The 21,944-nt window shown below is 30.5% G+C and overlaps 4 protein-coding genes across 8 annotated transcripts; 2 read left to right on the top strand and 2 right to left on the bottom strand.

Annotated features, from left to right (window-relative positions):
• Positions 1 to 31: 31 nt before the first annotated feature.
• Positions 32 to 5,105, top strand: LOC122521108 (zinc finger protein 845). Its single transcript, XM_043641562.1, has 3 exons — positions 32 to 452; positions 857 to 1,190; positions 1,311 to 5,105. The coding sequence occupies exons 1-3, from the start codon at positions 279 to 281 to the stop codon at positions 4,589 to 4,591; spliced, it is 3,789 nt and encodes a 1,262-aa protein (XP_043497497.1). The 5' UTR covers positions 32 to 278; the 3' UTR covers positions 4,592 to 5,105.
• A 1,314-nt stretch (positions 5,106 to 6,419) lies between these two features.
• On the bottom strand, positions 6,420 to 9,388 carry LOC122521106 (transmembrane protein 209). Of its 2 annotated transcripts, none has more exons than XM_043641557.1 (8): positions 9,183 to 9,388; positions 8,932 to 9,057; positions 8,548 to 8,843; positions 8,114 to 8,437; positions 7,434 to 7,567; positions 7,022 to 7,348; positions 6,718 to 6,939; positions 6,420 to 6,615 (listed from the first exon to the last, which is right to left on the bottom strand). In XM_043641557.1, the coding sequence occupies exons 1-8, from the start codon at positions 9,227 to 9,229 to the stop codon at positions 6,487 to 6,489; spliced, it is 1,605 nt and encodes a 534-aa protein (XP_043497492.1). In that variant the 5' UTR covers positions 9,230 to 9,388; the 3' UTR covers positions 6,420 to 6,486. The 2 variants fall into 2 exon arrangements, with proteins under 2 accessions (XP_043497492.1, XP_043497491.1); XM_043641556.1 differs by having other exon boundaries at positions 8,114 to 8,440; positions 9,183 to 9,387.
• A 361-nt stretch (positions 9,389 to 9,749) lies between these two features.
• On the top strand, positions 9,750 to 15,424 carry LOC122521105 (leukocyte receptor cluster member 8 homolog). 2 transcript variants are annotated; one of them, XM_043641555.1, is made up of 7 exons: positions 9,750 to 9,897; positions 9,954 to 10,089; positions 10,579 to 10,991; positions 11,239 to 12,437; positions 12,728 to 13,061; positions 13,207 to 13,414; positions 13,997 to 15,424. In XM_043641555.1, the coding sequence occupies exons 2-7, from the start codon at positions 10,022 to 10,024 to the stop codon at positions 14,157 to 14,159; spliced, it is 2,385 nt and encodes a 794-aa protein (XP_043497490.1). In that variant the 5' UTR covers positions 9,750 to 9,897; positions 9,954 to 10,021; the 3' UTR covers positions 14,160 to 15,424. The 2 variants fall into 2 exon arrangements, with proteins under 2 accessions (XP_043497490.1, XP_043497489.1); XM_043641554.1 differs by having other exon boundaries at positions 9,750 to 10,089.
• Positions 15,392 to 21,784, bottom strand: LOC122521107 (cAMP-dependent protein kinase type I regulatory subunit). 3 transcript variants are annotated; one of them, XM_043641559.1, is made up of 6 exons: positions 21,486 to 21,784; positions 20,970 to 21,381; positions 17,360 to 17,669; positions 16,800 to 17,066; positions 16,509 to 16,721; positions 15,392 to 16,365 (listed from the first exon to the last, which is right to left on the bottom strand). In XM_043641559.1, the coding sequence occupies exons 2-6, from the start codon at positions 21,132 to 21,134 to the stop codon at positions 16,193 to 16,195; spliced, it is 1,128 nt and encodes a 375-aa protein (XP_043497494.1). In that variant the 5' UTR covers positions 21,135 to 21,381; positions 21,486 to 21,784; the 3' UTR covers positions 15,392 to 16,192. The 3 variants fall into 3 exon arrangements, with proteins under 3 accessions (XP_043497494.1, XP_043497496.1, XP_043497495.1); XM_043641561.1 differs by lacking the exons at positions 20,970 to 21,381; positions 21,486 to 21,784 and adding an exon at positions 19,151 to 20,029; XM_043641560.1 differs by lacking the exons at positions 20,970 to 21,381; positions 21,486 to 21,784 and adding an exon at positions 18,404 to 18,649.
• Between the last annotated feature and the right edge of the window lie 160 nt (positions 21,785 to 21,944).

Genomic DNA, 21,944 nt, shown 5'->3' with positions numbered 1-21,944 from the left:
TTCACTAGATGACAGCACTAGTAATATTAAAAGAACGGCACAAATAAAGGGAAGACAGCGCGAAGGTTTCGAAGAAGTACTATTATCATGTATTATCGTGTATTACTACTATTTTGCGTTCATTTGTTCCACCTTAAAAAGAGGTGTATGAAATAATAGAATAAATAAACAGAGAAAGGGGAAAGCCAAGTGGAAGTTGAGTTGAATTAAGTTGAGAGTTTGGCAAAGTGGAGACAGGAGTGTATTAGTAGGCATTAGCCTGGTTCATTAAACAAAACATGGACGCCGTAGAAATAAGTACGTCGAATCCGTCACAAAGTGAACAAGAAATTGTGTCTGCTGTGGAGATATGTCGTATATGTCTTCATGGTAACCTGGCGATGCGAGACCTCTTCCTGGGAAATGAGATCGCCTCTTTATCGGCTAAAGCGATGAGTTTCGCAAACGTTAAGGTTAGATACCTGAAGTTTTTAGAGGTTAAACACTACGTAAGAAGATAAAAACAAATACATGTGATATGTTTTATCATAGTGTCGATCTTATCTCTAAAATAAACTAATAGATGATAGATGGTTTATATATAGTATGTATACGTATATACATACTTACACATGTGTATGTATATACCTATATGTAACGCATGTGTGCGCGCGTGTGTGTATCTGTAGTATAGATACATATGCATATATTTTTATATATATACCCTATTAGTTTTATCTTATTATAGAATCATTTTCTTCCCTGATTGCAAGTGGTATCCAATAGTATTTATTTTTTCACAATAATAAGAAATTCAGTTTCATTTTATTAAAATCTCTAACAGAGTTATTTCCAGAGTTTTTCTACATTTATACAGATGTTACCTGGCGATGGCTTACCTCCTCACATTTGTAATGAATGCACGGATAAATTAGAATCTGCATATGAATTTAAACTTCAAGTCGAACAAGCAGACAATGTATTAAGAGAAAAGTTTGATGGCATTAAAGAAGAATTATTCTTTAACGAAGTTGAAGTACATTTGGAAGTAGATAGAAACGAAGCTATCAATGATATTCATTTGGAATCTCATTACCAACATGCTAATGAAGGATTGACCGAGGAATCAGAAAGTGAAAAATCTCTGTTGAAAGAACAATTGGCATTGTTACAAGTTGAAAAATTGGTAGAACGAGAACAATTAAGAGAAGGTAAGTTAATATATATCATTGTAAAAGTTCAGTTTTTGATAACAAATTTTGTTATATTATGATATTTGATAATATTTAAAATAATATATAATAAAAGTATATATTTTTTTAAATATTTAGAAGAAAATAATTCACAAATGTTGGAACAACAAAATATGATAAACAGCTCCCATAACGATGACAAATTCTCAAATGAAATAGACGAAGATACCTGTACATTGGTAGATAATGCAGACAATCAAGAAGTATTAAAACCAGTCTGCATTAATGAAAACTGTACAGATGCAATTCCTGCTGAAGAACATGATTACATTATGCAGCAAGATTATGTTATGAACGAACAGTTTGCTTCGTCAAAGTCTGAAGAATTTTCTAAGGAAAATACAACACAATGCAGTGAATCGCTTATGGAATCAAATATACTTGAAAATTGTAAAATAGAAACTGAACATATACCCCTTGCAAATAGTGACACGCTTGTAGAAAAAGATGTATCTACGACTGAAATTAGAAAAAGTAAACGAAGATCATCGCGACGAAATTTTACAAGCGACAGAGATTCCGATGAAGAAAATTATTTTGAAAATTTGAATCTTAGTTCTCGTCTTAAAAAAGCACAAGCTGATAAATCAGAAAAAATTTATTTCATGTGTTATCTTTGTGATAAACAATTTCTTTCTAAGAACGTTTTGAAGGAACATATGCATTCCCACGAAGAAATTAGGCGAGCTTTGTCTCTTAAAAAAGTGCCTGAAAAATCACCTAAAGTATCTAATACTACCCCAAAGATGCCACCGTCTGGAAAAAGGCCTAACAAGTGTTCGTATTGCGGTAAAGAATATTTATATATAATTTCATTTAACAAACACCTTAAACGACATGAAAAAGAAAAAGAAAACGCTAAAGATGATTCCATGCCTCTAGAAATATCATTTCACGAAGACGAAAATAGTTTAGGTTTTGATAATCACAGTAATTCGCAACATTCAGATTATGAGTGTAGAAAAAGGACAAAACGAGAAGAATCATATAACGAAAATGAAGAAGATGATCAAGAAACAGATAAACATAGAAAGAAACCTCATTTGGAGATATTTGAATGCAACAAATGTTCAGAGAAATTTTATACTAGACGAAGCTTAAGAAAGCATACACTTTCACACGTTAATTTAAAATGTAATATCTGTGACGAAAAGTTTGATGAACTTGAACAATTAAAAAATCATCGTGCTAAACATGTAGTGGAAGGTATGTTAATTGATCAAGATTTAGAAGATAATATAGAAAATCATGTAATTAACAAAGAAGATGAAGAACAAGATATTAGAGGAGACAATGAAGAAGATTCGGAAGTTGAAAATAATATAGATGATGCTCAAGATAAAGAAATGAAAGAATCTAAATGTCAACATTGTACATCAACATGTTCTCACAAGAAATCTCTTTCAAGGCATATTGAAATGCAAACTGTTTCAAAATACAACTGTAAAATATGTTGTCAACAATTCACGAGAAAGGATCATTTACGAAGACACATGGAACAACATGGAAGAATAAAGACTTATAAATGTACGCAATGTAATAAAACATTTGGAAATGAATTGACTTTACGTAATCATCTAATAGCAACTAACCATAAGACTTTTGTTCATGGGCAAGAATATGATCCTAATAAACGTATAAAACGAGTAGCAGCTAAAGCAGCACAAAAGATTATTGATAAAATAAAAACAGAAGATGGTTTGGAAGATTATGACGAAGATGATAATAACGATTTAATTGATATCCATCATAATCGTAAGAATGAAAATTCTTTAAAGAAAGGTAATAATAGAAAAGAATTAGAATGTGCCACTTGTAATAAAAAATGTAATTCGAAACATATGCTGACAAAGCATATGGAGCAACACGTAAAAGATGAAAAAGCAGAAAAAATGGATAGATTAGACAGATTTAAAAAGCCACAGGAAAAAAAAGAACAACAAAGGATAGGTGGCATGGAATTAAGAAAGGACGAAGACGAAGACGATGATAATTCTGACTTCGAAAGTGGACTGGACTGGCTAATGGATAATCACGAATGCGCAACATGTAAAAAAAGATATAGTACGAAAAAATCCTTGTTACGACATCAATTACTTCATGAAGAACCAAACTTCGAATGTGATATATGTAATGTGAAATTTTATCGTAAAGATAAATTGAAAGCTCATTATGATAAATGCTCAGAAAAGAATCCTGACCAGGTAAGAAAGTGCAATATTTGTGGTGACAGTTTTGAAAATAATGAAATACTTCGACAACATAGAGCTAAACATGTAACAGAAGGAATTTTAACGGAAGAAGATTTGAGAGATATTGAACCATGCCCTGAAGAAAGAAAGCAAGGAGAGAAAATTATTCGGAAAAGAAGGACAGATATAGTAGGCCTTGAATGTACAGAATGTAACAAACATTATACTTCTAGAAAAGGTTTATTACGTCATATACAAGTACATGAAGGTAAAAAATATTTGTGTGACATATGTCCAAAGAAATTCTATAGAAGAGAACACTTAAAAATTCATGTGGCTAAGCATAATATGGTCAAACCATATAAATGTACAAGATGCACAAAACGATTTATTAAAGAGGAACAACTTACCAATCACTTATCAAAACACGATAGACCATTTAAGAAAAACAAAGAAACGGATAGCTCCAAAAGATTTTTATGTGAAATATGCTCTAAGAGTTTCACCCAATCGACTACTTTAATAGCACATTTGAGAGCTCACAATGGTATAAAGCCATATGTTTGTGAAGTATGTTCTAGACCTTTTACCACAAATGCGTACCTAAAAATGCATATGAGGACACATACACAGGAAAGACCATATATCTGTCAGTACTGTTCTAGAGCATTTGCCCGAGCTGATACTCTTGCTAATCATTTGACATCGCATACTGGTGAAGCAAAGTATCATTGCAAGTATTGTCCCAAGAATTTCCGTCGATTGAAGTCGTTAAAAGAACATGTTTTTATTCATACAGGTCAAAGACCTTATGCTTGTCCTACGTGTGATCGTAGATTTAATAACAACGGTAGTCGTTATGCACATAGCAAACGATGTAAACAAAACTTCTTGCAAAATCAGAATCGTATTCAAACACTTACCGAAGTTCAAACACAGCAACCATCGCAGAGAATACAACAGACTCTTGCTCAAACGCAAGTTGTTAAAGCACAAAACATTAAGACCATTACTATTACTAGACAAGCTGAACCAGTAACTACCCAACAAATAATGCAACATCAAGAAATATTAATGCCACTTATACTTCCGCTCACTGTAACTCTCGCAGATGTAGGTGATGAAGTAATATTACCCGAAGGTACAAAAATATTTACAACGTCGTAACATGTCGAGAGTTTCGGTAAATTAAAAATGTAAAAATTACCATTAAAAAAAGGTAAAAAAGAACAATGATGTATTGATCTTGTTAGAATGCATCCTAATTTTATAGCGTGAACGAAAAAAAGGATTGAAAATATGAGCTCTCAATGATCTCTTTGCATGATATTTCTCTTCTTTTCATTCCTATTAGAAAGAACAGTAAAATTATTCTGCTAGTTCTGTCTTCTAGCAAAGCTGTTAATCTCAAAAGAAAGAAAAAGACGATCTTGTATACTATATATAGAGATATGAAATTTTCATGTATTAAATAAGTGCGCCTTGCAGGCCCCTTTTTAATGCATACTTGGTACGTTGATATATGATTGTAATTATAATTATGTATGATACGTTATACTAAAGTTTATTTTTACAAGACGAAGATGCAATTTATAAAACTTGCATCGTCGGCAGTTTAAGAGAAGTATACTTCTACCGTATTAAAATATTGTGTGTCACACAGGGCTGAGTATATGCTAGAGAGAGAGAGAGAGAGAGAGAAAGAGAGATTGTTAATGAATAGTATGATTTTTAATTGAAAAAGTATCTGTAACCAAATTAATATAAAAAATTAATTTTATCCGTTATCATATCTATTATATATGAATAATATTTTATTAAAAGACATGCTTAGAGCAAATCGTTATTAAATAGATTTTCATTTTATCTGTTATATTTTCATATATGATATTTTTTTTTTGAACTATAAGTTTGAACGATAAGTATTTAATTGTAGTTTAAAAATAAAATTACATTTTTATATTTTCATTTATTATAAATGTATTTCCTATTTCTATTTAAGATAGAAAAAAGAAACAAAAAAATAACGATATTTATCATAAGAGTCCTTGTTACTTAATAAATGAATAAAATATATCTTCTATGAAAAGAGTTATTTAACTTAATTGATAATTTTTTAAATATTTAATGCATTATATGTGTTATAAATATTAATATAAAATACACAAAATAAAACGTTTACATTTTTTAAACATGTGTCGACATACTTTTCTATATAGAAGTTAAATAATTGTTTTAAAAAATCGTTTTGTTATGTTGACTATAGAATAAATTCATAATAATAATTTGTTACATATTGAATCAAGTTGTACGTATTATTTTTTATGTTCTATAAAAGTTTTTAAGTCAATCATTATTTCATATAAATATAAATATAAAATTTTAAGTAAAATGATGAACTTAATTTATAAAATTATAATTCCATAAAATATTTGTGTTATTATCCTAATAAAAAGAATAAATTAAATATATATGATATAAAAGTAAATAATAATTTCTCTCTACTTAAAAGATATCAAACTTGATAAAGACAGTTATTATAAAGTTTGGTACACGATTAGTGCATTTATAGTACCGTTCAACTTAATTCACAAAAAAACATGCATTTATATTTAAAAAAAAAAAGAAAGTATATAAACTTAATTAATATTACTCAGCCCTGTAAATTACGTCTTTTCTTTATTGATGTCAGTTTTAATCCGAAAAAACAAACAAATAGTAAATAATAATGTATTTCATAATAGTATAGAAATACCTTTATTGATTACAAATCGTAATTTCTGTTTTATTTGTACATAATGGGTAAGTATATGTGAATAAAGAATTCGTAGAATTAAAATATAGTTCTCTCTCTCTCTCTCTCTCTTTTTAATTTTTTTATCACACCCACACACATACACATAAATACATTATAAAATATCATCCGATCGTTTGTTAATATATGTATATTAATATATACTTAATTAAAATTCGTCTATAGAAAAATATCAAAATCTGAGAAGATTGAAATCGTTTATACAAGTTATATTAAGCAAAATTATAGATACACTTTTTTATTAATTTTAGCCTTCAATAACCCATAAGATATTAATACCTGATGCTCCTAAATTAACACGTCCTAACATACCATGATCTCGAGTTTTAACAATATATAAAAAAAGTAAGAGCGTGTAAAATAAATTGTTTCTACCCTGAAAAATATAAATGTTATGTGAATTAAAAAAAAAAAAGCTGATATATATTTATATATATTTTTATATTATATTTTTATATGAAGAGAAAATATTATTTACCCGTTGAATTTCTTCATAATCAGTTGGCAAGGAGTCGCCAGATAACGCTAAACAATAATGCGGTGGATTTACAGATTGACACATTATTACAGGACCTTTATTTCTTGGCAAATCCATGCCTGATCGAGCCATATACCTTGATGAGAAAGGACGTGCGTCTGGTTGATCTAAAGGAGCTTCTAATTGCGTGTCCATATAAGTTGCTATTAAATGCATTATTATCTAAAAATAATATATATAAACATATTTGTATAGATAAAAATGAATTTTATATTTTGTAAGGGAATAATCAATAATTTCTTACAGCTGAATCAGTCGGTAAACTAGAATCCCATTCTTTGTTATTATGCGAACCACCACTATTCCATTTGAATTCACTCATAGAACCTCCTTTGGCAAGTGTTTTAATTCTATTTACTAGATATTCTTGATTATTGGATAATTCTAGGAAAGGTACTAATGTAGGAAGAGTTGGTATCGTAGACACTAAAAATTGTGCTTGTGCCAATTTTCTCAGTCTGTCCAAACCAATATGTCCTGGTTGAGAATCACTTAAACCATGACGAGTCAAAGATGAACATATGTTATCAATTTCTGCAGCAACTCTTTCGACAACAGTTTTACTAATCCACTAAAATAATTTCCAGATAACACATGGACTCATAGCATATTTTCTGTTAATAATAGTAGTAATTTTAAAAAGAAATAGTATATACCATGCGAAGATTAGCTGTCCATTCATTAACTTTAATTGAATCAATTCTATATTTTCTCCAAACATCTGGAATGCCAAAGGTACCTCTTGGCGAATTTCCTTCTTCTACACAAGGACTTGAAGACTTTGATTTATCTAGATAAGGATTAAAATTATTTTTATATAACACAATAATAATTTATTTTATAGATTTATATATACAGGGTGGTAAAAAACAGAGTCCAATATTTTAAGGGCTTATAGTACTTATCAAGAGGAATAAAAAATGTTTAATTGATATGATAAATGGGTCTTAAAATCAACTCTTTCAATGTAAATAAACTTTTATTATTTATGAGTGTTTGATATTGTAAGCGTGCTTTTTGTCAACATATTAAATGTACATATAAGAATTTGCTTAGAAATACATTAGCTCAAGGTTGTCAAGATACTTTTATTATGAAAATAAGCAAAAATTATTACTAATATCAACAAAGATTATTTCATAGACGTAAAAATAATATGTACAAAACATAGATATTCGTTATGTCTACCTTCCATTTGAATGCAATTCTGACATTTACAAATCATAGATTAACGTACACTTTCAAATATTCTTTAAATTAGTGTAAAATATTAGACTTTTTTGTATTACCATCCTACATATAGTATATAGCATAATATATATATATTATTATTTACCAAAAGACATAGTAGGAGCAAGTTGATAAGCACATCTTCTCAACGAAGGAGAAACTTCGTTAGTACTTCTTACAGCAGGATGTGTCCAAAATGAACTCAACAAATTGGAGGGCTCATCGATATTAGTAGAAAGTATAGTTTTTCTTTGTACGGATGCGTCTTTTAAATATTTTTGCAATTCAGCTTCATTTTGAATGAAACTTTCGCTTGCTAATGTACTATTTATAGAAGAATTTAAAGATTTGTTGATCGATCCATTAGCATTGAGCTTCAGTTTTGGAGACAATGCATTGCCATATTTAGCAAATGAATTTATTGAATAATCTTCTTCAACAAAATATAATTATATACATAGTTTTACTTCTATATGATAAATAAAGATGTATTTGTGATAATAATACATCAATAACAAACAATTAAACTATTTTACTTACTGCTTTCATTTAGCGAGGATCCAAGTGGTGTCACGCGTCTGTTAAGACTAATACAAGATAAATTCAAGGATGTATTCGACTCCAGGGTTTTTTGTACAGGAATTTCATTTTTGAAAAGTGGATCATTGTTAGATACTCCTAATAAAATTCTTTGTCGTGGGCTTAATGCAATTGGTTGTATGTGAAAATTTGTCCAAATGTACTGTGTTATATGGTAAAATGCATTTATACCAAATATCGATGCTAAAAACCATTCAATCCAAAAAAATGGTTTATAAGCTGTACCACCATACAATCTATAATGTAAATAACATATAATTAAATAATAATCAATATTAATATACTAATTATATATTGAAAATAAATGAAAATTTAAAACCTTACATATCTGTGATAATAATGCTGACAAGAATACTGTTTACAAAGAACCATGTGATATTTTTCCTTGATTTATTTTGAATTTGTTTTAAATGAAGAGTTTGTTGAACTTGTGGTTTAGGTGTTAAAATTCTATAAACAAATTATATTCAAATTATTAATCCTAATTAGATAATTCTTTATAAAATTATTTTAATTTAAAAAAATAAAATGTTATATTCTAGTTAAATATATTCAAATTATATGAATAAAAATACCTTGCATTATGAGAAATAAGACGCATAGGGGAATGAAAATCTCCCATTTTTTAATATTTTACAAAAATATCTAAATATAAACTTGGAAACTCTTAACAATGTATGTATAACCAATGTAATAAAAAATTTTAAGTTTTCAGCCTACAGAACCTTATGTACCATGTTTGATATCTAATTTCGAACTGATCAAACCGGGAATATTAACTAACACAATGTAGGAGCAAACGAAAAATCCCCAGCGGCCAAGCAGCGACACACGCTGCAGTTGCGGTAGCGTCTCGAAGTATTATCTATACCTCGCAAGGATCGATGCTTTAAGGAATCTGATTCGTGCATCTGATGCAGGAATCAGGACAAAGCAGGGTCTTCCGAACGCAATATGAGTAATTTATATATAAATTTCAATTATGTATAAATGCATATAAAATAAATAAAATTAATAGCTTGTAATTTTAATAATAAAATATACGCATACACACAGACATAATAAAGTTACAGAAGTTAAATTGGCATCATTGTTATGAGTCAGTTCCCACTAGTTTCACAAATTATATTCTTTAAGTTGCAGGCTTGGAAATTTATTATAAAAGGAATGTGGGTCGTATTACGTAGTATTTCGTGAAGTTCATACGTTTTACAATAGCTTATTTATTGATTATATTCGTAGCATTAACGGAATAAGCAATATTTCTTCTTGAAAGTGATAAGTTGTGAAGTAAGATTTTATCAAGAAATTATTTCGAGATTTTTTTTTAACAAGTATGTCTGAAGGGGAGATTTTAGCGTCTCAGAAGAAGCAGCAGCCATTTCAACAGCCTCAGCAATTAGGAACGAGTTCAATGGCGAACATGGCGTGGCAGTATCCTTCACCAAATAACATGCACGCAATGTTTCCATCTTACCCAGGGTAAAAAAATATTACATCTTACAATTATTACAATTATATACATATATTAATATATATATAATAATAATAATTATAATAATAATAATTTAATATATATATGTTACCCCGTCATAGTCGGAAATCCGCCATCCGATGACAATGTCGAGGAATTACTAGGAATGGCTTATTTCCGGTTATGACATATATATATATATATATATAAATTAAACAAGATTTATTAAATGTTATATTTAATGCAATTCTATTATTTTTATTACTAATTTACAAGAATTGATATTAGAGAGAGAGGCTGCTTGATTATTTTAAGATAATGCCTTTACTTATTTTCTTCTTTTGTATAATCTGATATAGATAAAATAAAAATGTTCTAAGCAATTTATATAAATAAAAGCTAATATACCATTTATTTCTCATTCTTATTAAAAAAGCATTATATTTTTCAATTTTTTTATTTCACAATGAATAATTTTGTTTCTATTTTTGTTATAGCCAATTATATGGGACAGGATACCAAGGAGTATCACATCAAGGTCAAATGTTTAATTATTATCACACGATGATGCCTGCCTATGGGCATGCTTTTAATCCACAGCAAATGCAGCAACATCCGCAGCATCAGCAACAACAGCAACAGCCACAACAACAACAGCCTCTTCAGCAGCAGAATTCACAGGCAAATAATCAAATAAAACAACAACTTCATCAACAGCCTCCAGTACCTGGAACACCCATGACTTTAGACGACGATTCCGATCTTCCTCCTTTACCTCCTGGACCTCCTCCACCTCTTCAACCTACTCAACAACATAATCAGGTACAACCATCAATACAGCCTCATTCAGGATTTGTCTATGGTGCATTTTCTTATAGTAATTGGAATGGAATGCATAATGATATTTCTCGTAAGTATTTTTTGTAAAATTTGGATCTTATATATACTGGGTGATTAAGAGAACTGGGACGGGTTATTGTTTCTTTTTAAGCAAAAATAGAAAAAATGATAAAGTAAAAATCACATGGCATAATATTTTCAAACGTCTTTATCATTTTTTTTTTTTATTTTTACTTAAAAAAAAGCAATAACTCTTCCAAGTTCCCAGAATCATCCTGTATAAGATCAATATGATTCAATAAAATCATTTTTTCTAGAATACAATGGACAAGTGCGGTTCAATCTACAAAACAAAAAAGTTGGATTAGGATTTCCTCAATCAGGAAACAGTGGAGCTGCAAAGAAAAAACGTAAGAGGAACAAAAATCTAGCGGCACAATTCAACAATAACTTTCAGGGAAACAATGTAACAACAAATTTTGTATCGGAACCTAATCTCAAAGTGGAGTTACCACCTTTACCTCCTATTCAACATGAAATAGCTGTACCCCCTCCACCCATTGAAGAATCTCCTGATCCTATTATACCTGCCACTACAGCAGTCAGTGCATCTTCAAATACTAGTGTTCCGGTGGGAAATAATCCCCCTATTGCTACATCAAATGCTAATCCAGTTGGGGATTGGCCTGACAGCTTAAAAAATTACGTGAACAGGTGTTATGAAAAGTGTAAAACAGCAGTTGACAAGGATCAGGTTGAAATAATATTAAAAGGGAAAATAACACGAGCTGCTAATGATGGCTCGCTTTGGGTAAAAGATTGGGACAAAGAGCCTTTACCTAGTATACACAGTGAACGTATGACTATGACGATAAAGCCTCAGAAGCCAGCATTAAAATTAAATAATCCTTTAGCCAATCCATTGGCCAATACACAGGGAGGCTTGCGCAAGTCAGGGCTTTCAACTTCTCTTGGAGCTAGGCTTGGCGCGCGTCTCTCTGTGACCCATAGGCGATCAAGGTCGAGGTCGAGGTCAAGATCGAGGTCTAGATCACGATCGAGATCAAGGTCAAGGTCAAGATCAAAGTCGAGGTCGAGGTCAAGATCAAGATCAAAGTCGAGATCACGTTCTCATACGCGTAGTCCCCCCTTAAGGAAGTACAGGCGTAGCACCTCCTCTTCGTCTAACGTTAGCGATCGGGACTATGACAGCAAATCATTGAAAACGAAAAAATCAACACGAAATAAACAAAATCACAACAACAACAAGAAACCCAAGAAGACTAAGCAGACAAAATCACATTTCTATTCAGAGTTTGGTTTAGCTACAGGCAATAGCGATGAACTTGGGTCCAAGGAGAAACTTCAACAACGTGCGGCACGATTTAACGATCCCATTTCTAGGACATTCAACTGTGCCATTAGAGATGATCCAACCCCTGACTTTGACTTCACTGGACTTCACATCATTGGAACTTGCAAGGACTTAGAAAAACCTTATTTACGCCTAACATCGGTAAGACATTTCATTAACCGTTTGATTGCCAAGCAGTGCGATCGCGCTTCTTCTGTCCTATCTTATAAGCGCCAGCGCTCTAGGCGGCGAAGCCTATAATCATAGCAAACAAATCTATTGCTTGTAAGGAGAAAACAAGCGTTATCTCGCCGCTTGGCAATTTTCGATCGGAAAACAAAATACTGTGGCACTCAACGATTAAAAATTTAATATTTGACATTTGTCTAATAGCATAGAATTAATTTAATATATATTTGTTTAAACAAAGTTATATGTGTATAATATTTTAGGCTCCAGCTCCATCTGCAATTCGACCGGTAAGTGTTCTTCAAAATTCGTTGGCCTATGTCAAGAATCGTTGGGTAGAGGAGCAAGACTACAGATATGCTTGCGATCAATTAAAATCTATACGACAAGATCTTACCGTGCAAGGTATCAGAGATGCATTTACTGTCCATGTTTATGAAACCCACGCTCGTGTAGCTTTAGAACGTGGAGATCATGAAGAATTTAATCAATGTCAAACACAATTAAGAATGTTATATCAAGATGTGGGTGGTGAAAATAGATGCGAGTTTGTGGCATACCGTATATTATATTATATTTTTACAAAAAATACTTTAGGTAAATATAGAAATTATCTAATAATAATAATATGAATATGAATGTAAATATGAATATAAATATGAATATGTTACATATGTTTGTATGTGTTTATATGTGCATACATTGAATTTTTTAGTATTATAATTTTTTTTATTTATTACAGATTTAACAACAATTTTAGCATCACTTACTAATGAAGATAAAAAGGATGAATGTATTAAACATGCATTGAAAGTTCGTTCAGCATGGTGGCTGGGTAACTTTCATGCTTTATTCAAGTTATACAGAAATGCACCAAGAATGGCTGCCTTTCTGATGGATTGGTTTGCTGCCAGAGAACGCAAGATTGCTTTGAAGCAAATGATAAAGTCGTAAGTACAATATTATTTTCAAATTATTTATCATTGCATATATTGATATGAACTAACAATACAGCGACATTTTATTTGATACGATGCATATGGTACCTAGTTTTCAATATTCAATCTAACAATTTTTAACTAACAATAAGATAAGATTGAAGTATATAATTTTAAATGGTTAGTTATATGTAAATTGCAAATATAATAACTTTTTTTTTTTTTTTTTTTAAGTAGAAACTTGAATATAAAAGCAAAAGTATATGTGTATATATATATATTTATCTTTGTATATAATATAAAATACACAAATTAGATTTAATGTCATAGATACATAATTAAAGAGTAGAGAAAGGGAGAGAGTGGAATTATAATTATGAAGATTTCTGTTACAGGGTACTGCAGCTGAAAGTTAAATTTTTTTTATATGTATATATATTTATCATTCATATTTTAAATTGTTTAATATATATATATATATATGTGTGTGTGTGTGTGTATATATCTATATATATACAGACATACATACGTTCATGTATATATATGTGCATATTTATTCATCTAACATTTGTATTTCTTTCTTCTACTGTTTAGTTACCGGCAAAATTTGGCGGTTGATTTCATCGTAGCAGAATTGGCCTTTGAAACATTGGACAAGTTCTATGAATTTGTCAGTGAATTTACGTTGGTTTATGCTGATCCTGAACGGCGTCTAATCGACTGTAAAACAAGCAGTGGTTGTCTAGGTGGTTGGTAAAGAAATATTTTTCTTACCTAATTCGCTGTAAATCATTAAGCGAAAGGCACTCTCTATATGTATAAATATGTATATGCATACGTTTTCTAATTTGACATAATACGTACGTGTAACTTCTTATTTGCACGTTTATATGCATATGCATATATTCCAAAGTTTGAGCGGGTTCATTTATTTCTTTTTGCTTAAAGGGCTGATATAAACCAATTCTTTTGAATAATTTCCAATCATTGTCATCGATTGGGAATGGTTTACAGCCTGAGCAAAACCTTACTATTTGAAACATTCTTGAGGAGTTTGTATATTATTCTTATGCGCATCAAAGATAAATCTTCTGGATTTGTGAATTATAAAAACAAACACGAAAAAAGAGCTAGAAAGATCAAACAGTTTTTTAATTTGTATCTTGTGTTTCTCAATCAGATTCGGTATGAAACCGAAAATGGTGAAGAATCAATTGGAGATGGCAAGAAATTTGTTTTCTTCGTAAAAGGTTTCTTTTCTTCTTTGTTTCCTATTGTTGGGTTTATAAACAAAATAGCCCATATTTTTCTCTTTATCATCTGGTGCCAGGTAATCCAATGAATTATTCGAATTCTTGGGTAAAATGTGTAGATCATTCTTTTTTCTACATGTTTTATATGAAGATAAAATAACCAATTATAAGAAGAGGAACATATTTCTGAAGATTTTGATGTGTGTGTCTGTGACAAACTATTATTTTCATCGCAAATCAATAAACGGACTACTCATTCAATTCAACAAGTGTTTTCTCATAGAATGCCTGCATTTATTCTCTATGGGAAGGGAGAAAAAATTGTGACATTTCGCAGACAAAGACTATAAGGCATACAAAAATAAGTGGTGATTGAGATTCAATACAAGAAGATTTATAGAACACAATAATTTACTATCAAGGATGATACGAAGCTGCTGTGTTCTTTTTAGGAAAATAAAAATATAATAAAAATATAGAATAATAAAAAAATAACACCAGCAAGAAAAAAACAACTTTAATATCAATTTTTTATGCTGGACATTTGTATGTATATATCGCATATGAATCAACCAAGTTCTAGTTTTATAATATTCAGTTCAAAGAAGTAATTAAAAGTCATTGGCTTGTTATTCGATTAAGAAAAACAAACCTTTTCTTAAGGTTAAAGGAATATGTAAGATTTTTAAATTGGGAGAAGGTAGATATTCAATTGTAAGATAAAATACGTGTATACTGTTGTGCATAATAAATTATTTAATTTTCCGAACATTTTGTGTTATATAAATCAAATCTAAACGCACTTTCAGTTTATTAATTGCGACTTGTTTCATCATTTATCAATACCTGTGTTATAAATCATTAATTGGGCATTATATGTATGTGCTTTATCATATACATATTTGTTATAGAAATATTATCAATGTAGTGATGCTATGTAATATGTAACAAATAATATAAGCTAAAAAGAAAATTTTGATTATCAATCATTTGAATACCATAAAACATTTACCACAGTCGACCAGCGACCTTATTTGAAAACATTATTTATCTCAAAATTTATGATAATACAAAAGTAATAATATTGTGTATAAATACGTGCGTCTAAATATAATAAATGATCAGAAGAATACAAATTGATCAATTTAGAAATTGATCATCAACAAAAAAACAATAGATAAATGATATTTTTGTAGAAACACAGTTTACACAATATAACCAGGAGAATTTTTGTTATATGAATCGTCAGCTATTATAGAGTGCGTTATAATAATAATCTTATATACTAAGTGTTTTTCGTTTTATTTTTTTTTTCTTATTTTTACTATTTTTTTTCTTTTTTCTAATGATATACAATATGTATGTATATTAATAATACTCGACATATAATATGCATTTTAACAAATGAAGCACTAACGAAATAGAAAAATGTTTAACATTAGGTTTGTTATCATTATTATTGTTGTTGTTGTTGAAGCATAGTGTCTGAAAAATTGGAATCTGTATGATCGGTACGGTTTTTTCGTGCTGATTGAATTTATACCGAAAGGGATACGAAACTGTTATACTGAGTAATGTTGCGTTTCAAAATGTCAGCACAAGGTCCTAAGACACGTTCAAATCTGGCTCTGTCTAATTTGACGCATTTTAAAGGACCCCTAGCTACAACTGTAGCTGCTCTTGGTCGATCCAGTAGTAATGCTATTTCCCCTATTAATTATTTACTATTAGACATTAGTATATATATATATCTATGTATATATCATGAATATATATATACATATATAAACTATCAAAAGTTTAATAAACATAAATTAGTAATAATGTTATAATATGATATATAAAAACATTACCAAAGTAATCAGATGGACCTAAGCGACCCACTTCCGCAGGTTCAGGAGGTTCCGCTCCTTCCGAACGTTGTTGTAATACTACAGCAGTTCCTTCAACAATGATGTAAAAATCTTCACCAGGTTCACCTTGTCTTACTATCATTTCTCCATCATCAAACGCAACTGGTTCTAAGGCATCAGCCACTGTAAGTCTTTCCCATTTGTCTAAAGATTCTACGAATTAAAAAAAATCAATAAGTAGGGAATGAAAAAAAAAATATTACGATAAAAGAACCTCCAAAGTATATGTACCTAAAATCGAGACTCTGGAAAGAAATTCCTCATACATTTTTCGTTTTCTAATTGTTGAACCCATTAAAATTCGACGATAGGAATCCCTATCTATGCCCCATAATTTAACATCAGTTTTGGCTCTTACTGTAGCAGCACGTGGAGTCCCATAAATTAGTGCAAGTTCACCGAAACTTCCACCTTCTCCAATAGTCGTTACTAATTCACCATTAACGAATATTTCAACCTCGCCTTGGTCGATTACGTAAAAGTTGTCACCTTCGTCACCTTTAAAGGAGAGACAAAAAAAATCAATAAAGTCAAGTAAAACTTATCTATATCTATGCATGCATCTGTATGTACGTCCTTACAGAACTAAGAAATAGAAAAAAAAAAGAGAAGCTAAATAAAATCGAAAATTTATATATATATATATTATATACAGGGTGGGCCAAAAGTTCCTAGATAATTTTAGAAAAATTAACTTACGATTTTTTGTTAATATTTTTGTAAAATACAAAACTGTAAGCTTAGGAACTTATGGCCCACTTTATGTTTGTATGTATGCGTTAGGACTTGACCTTGACGTATGATCGCTTCTCCAGGTAAAAAGGTAACAGGAAACATAGCATCGAATATATCGGATCGTTCATTTTCATCGAGATGTGCAAATAGAACATTTTTAGCGATAGCTTTGCTCAAAGCAGCCATTGTTTTGTAATCCTTCGGTACAACTTTTTTAACGTAGCTAGTTGCATCTTCCTCTGATACTGGCTCTGCCGAGATACCACCACGACGTCTTGGAACTTGTGGTCCTTGTTGACCAGCAGGCATATCCTCGGTGTCCTCAGGACTCGTAGCGATTTGTTGTTTTGCATCGTGAGCTTGTTCCTTTAAAATTTCATTCATCACTAATATAAAATTAAATACATTTTTTTAAGGACACCATACGCAAATCTTAATTATATAAAAATTATCTCTCTCTTCCCTTCATACTCCATATCACCACCATTGAATTATAAACATTTTTAATTAAATAATATGTAAATCGTAAAAATATTATGAACTTTCAAAAGATACAATAAAAACAATTTTTTTTCGAATCTAAAAATCATACTATACTTTCTACTCCTTCTTCTCACACTTCTTTTCCATCTAACGTTCATCATTAAATCGTTAAATAATAAAACATGGACCATATGCAAAGAATAGAATCGAGAAGAAGGGAAAGGAAGGTAACGAATAATGGCATAGGTCAGTTGACGTTCTCAAACACGAGTGCTTTTATAAGCATTAATAATCGTATATAAACGATGCTTTTACGAGGCAGCATTAACATCATTGATTTTATACAAATCTTGTACTACATATGACAAAGGAATTGAATATTAAAAAAAAAAAATCAAATATTAATAAGACAAAAAAAATGTGCCATTAATAAGAACAAAAAATAAAAATAAAAGAAGAAAAGAAAAACCGCGCGGTTTTCAAGTACATTTCGATGATCCCGATGGGAAGATAAATTAAATAGTAAAAATTTCATGAGAATTAATCAATTTAATAATATATTCTTATTTTTCTTTCGTATATTTAAATTTTTGAAAGACGACATCACACACACGTACCTGGTGACTCATCCTTTATGCTGGTCGTTTAGCGTTATTTTTCTTCAAACACGTAAAAATATAACGGGATATTCAAAGATTCGATCAACAGAAAGAAAGAGAAAGAGAAACGGAGAGGAAAGAGAGAGCGCGCGAGCCCGCTCTTTTTTGTACTACGTTGATCTTTGAGAAATGTACCACCGCTACCGTAACTCGATTGTGGAACACAATCCCACAATATAATGATAACGACGATGATAACCGAAGTATTTTTACGAAAAGAAAACGAAAAACAAAAGAAAACGAAAAACAAAAGAAAAAAAAAATATATATATATATATATACCGGAATATGTAAGAAATTAAATCAAAATGAAAATTGAATAAAAGAACAAAAAATAATATAAAAAGACAAATATGTTAATCCTCGAGTCGTTCTTCTCGTTCTCGTTCTCTCGTAAAGTGTTATAGATCAACGTTCCGGTTGGTATTTTTTCTCTTTCTTTTGCACGTTGCCTTCTAAGGCTTCCCTGAATCTGATTAACCGATGACCCTAACAACACACCACGCTCGATGATCCCGCGCTATCTACTTGCTTTCAATTACGGCGGCGACACGGATGCACTCTTTTCTTTTTTCTCTCTTTCTTTCTCTCTCTCTCTCTTCCACTACCTCCTCGTCTATATAGTAATTAGTATTTGTAGGATCGAAAGTGAGACGTAGAGGGGAATCGAACGAACGAGTAAGTTAGCTATAACTAGCTACCTACCTAGCGAACGAATTCAATTTATCAACTGATGTCTACGAACTGAACGTCGTATTCGACGCTTTGATCTTTCTGTCTTCTTCTCTCCCTCTCCTATCTCTTTTTCAAGTTTCCAAATTTTTGGAGAACCCACGTCGATATGTGTACGCGTTAAGTTTGCGTGCCTCCTGGCTAAGGTTCTGCCTTGTTATATTTCGAGCATATGCTATGTTTAGATCCCGTGGCCCCTGTGCAACATGCTTACCACCTTACCTTCTTCTCCCTTCTATCATTTCCCCTTCTACTCTTCCTCTTTCTTTTTCTTTTACCCAGTCTTCTATTACCCCCACCCTAACCTCTTCTCTTTTCTCATAATAATGTTCATTTACTCGCGAAGCTTCTCTCCTTACCCCTCTTTCTTTCTTTCTGCCTTTCGTATATTTTACTTGGTATATTATACTTTCTTTTTTTATGCACGCGTGCACCTACTATGAAGGAAAATAATAATCTTCTCTAACAGGATAGCACCCTCTTCCACATGGAAAGTATCATCCCTCTTCATCCCCCCCCCACTTACTTATATGCGCTTTGCGTTAAGTTTATCTTCGGTTGACGATACCGAAGAGTAGCAGTTTTTGATCTCTTTTAAATTCATCTGTGTATTTTTTATGCATGCTCCTGTTTTCTGCTCTTGTATTTGTACATATACATTTACACTCGAGATTGCTTGCGCACCTTTTGCTCGATGTCGTCATGGCTGTGATTTTACGTCATCGTTATCGTACCGTACCAATTTCATCTTCCCTTCCCTCTACCTTTCCATTCTTCATCCCTTCTTTCTGAACGTATCATTTACACTACTACTTACACTAAACCACTACTGCTACTACTATTGCTACTACTACTACTACTTTACTACTACTACTTACACTAATACCACTACTGCTACTACTATTGCTACTACTACTACTACTTTACTACTACTACTACTCTACTACTACTACTACTACTACTACTATTTCTACTACTGTTACACTATGATCAAAACATGTTTTGATGACGTATAAGAAACTGTATATACTTATGCAAGGTTGTTATTATATAGTCGGGGATATTGATTTTGTATGTAAAAAATGTAGGTAATTGTTTTCTTTTCAATTATATGTTGTGGTAATTATAATGTGTTATAATAATAATAATTATTATTAATACATTATTTATAATATTATTAGAGAAGTCAAATTTCTTTGTAGTTCATATTTCATAGGTTATTTTTTTGTCGAAGTAAATTCATGTTTTCGACGTTAACTAAGGTTTTTTGTTATTTTTGAGTCAATTGAATTTATAATATAAAATTTTGGTTGTAATCATAATAGACAATAAGATTTTGATATTAAACATATACATTGTTACATGCATGTAATATTCGAATGTTCATTAAAACTATGTATTATGCATACGTATTTTGAAGCAATAGATAAATTTGTAGAAAAATTTTTACGTCAATAATATATTGTCCGATAATATTATTTAAATCTATCTAACTTAATCTACTTTTAGTGTTATTTAAAATTTAACTCCACAATTGCTAGTACTGACAAATTAGCGCGCAATTTGGAATATTTATGTTATATTACTATACTAATGAATATTTTAAGTAATATAAAAATGAATAACACGACGCGATAATAATTAATAACATATTGAGTTGTTTGATAGGATACATATATTTTATATTCTTTAATACCACTTTAATGTTTTTTGTTCTATAATAATCATATTGACAAAAATATCCATATATAAGGTTAAAAAATAAAAGATAAAAATCATTTCAAATACATACCCTTTCCAATTTCTGAAAATATTCTCTCAGGAAGGATATTGGATTTTCAGGTCTGCCCACACAGAGTTGCACTATACAATCTTTTAAAACTTGTTGAATGTTATGTCTTTGAACGTATTCCTCGCACTCCCGTAAACTTTGTTCTTCCTCGAGATTCGCCGCCATATTGACGAACAACTCAATACTTTATTACCAGTATCTTTTCAAGAATTCTTCAACCAAATCGATTATTTGAATCATCTCGTGTTCTCGGCGATACACGATGATGATGATTATTTTTACAGCAGGTGATTTTATCCATCCAGTTGTCTTTATTGTTCATAGCGATATATGAATAAATATGCACATACACACTTAGATGAAAGTGTAAGGCCGCAATAGAAAATAGGTTAAATTTATTTTACACGAAAACCTAAAGAGAAGAAAACGAAAAATTTGATTTTATCATCCGTTGATAATTTGTTATTGTTGATGAATTGGACATTAAAAATTGTATGACGATCAAATAATACGTACCATTAATTATGATGTACAAGACAGTAATGACGTCTCATTTTGCTATGACATTACACCTTATGAAAATGTTCAACTTTTACGAACAACAGCGTTATCAATACATTAATATGGTAATTTGCATAATTCTTAACATGAAACTCTATCTCTCTCTCTTTTTCTCTAAGTCACGACAGATACAAGAGAAATATTAATATTAGAAAAATCACTCCACCCACATCTATTAAGTATTGTTTGTCTACTAGTACCAATGTACCAAATAGAAATGCGTCAACTCAAAGATCCAAGTGAGATCGAGATAGTGCTCGAATTTGATCGAACTAAATCGAATCGTATATCGAACAATCGATATATCTATCGAACATTCTTTCATTTGAATTTACGATTATTTAAATATAATTGTAGTGCTATTTGGAACGATGTTATAGTGACATCTGTCGTATAATTTAACAACATTATCTA

This window comes from Polistes fuscatus, unplaced genomic scaffold (assembly GCF_010416935.1).
Source record: "Polistes fuscatus isolate 324 unplaced genomic scaffold, CU_Pfus_HIC Scaffold4, whole genome shotgun sequence".
NCBI classification, from domain to species: domain Eukaryota; kingdom Metazoa; phylum Arthropoda; class Insecta; order Hymenoptera; family Vespidae; genus Polistes; species Polistes fuscatus.
Note: the sequence above shows the minus strand (reverse complement) of the source record. Positions and strands in the feature narration are given on the sequence as shown.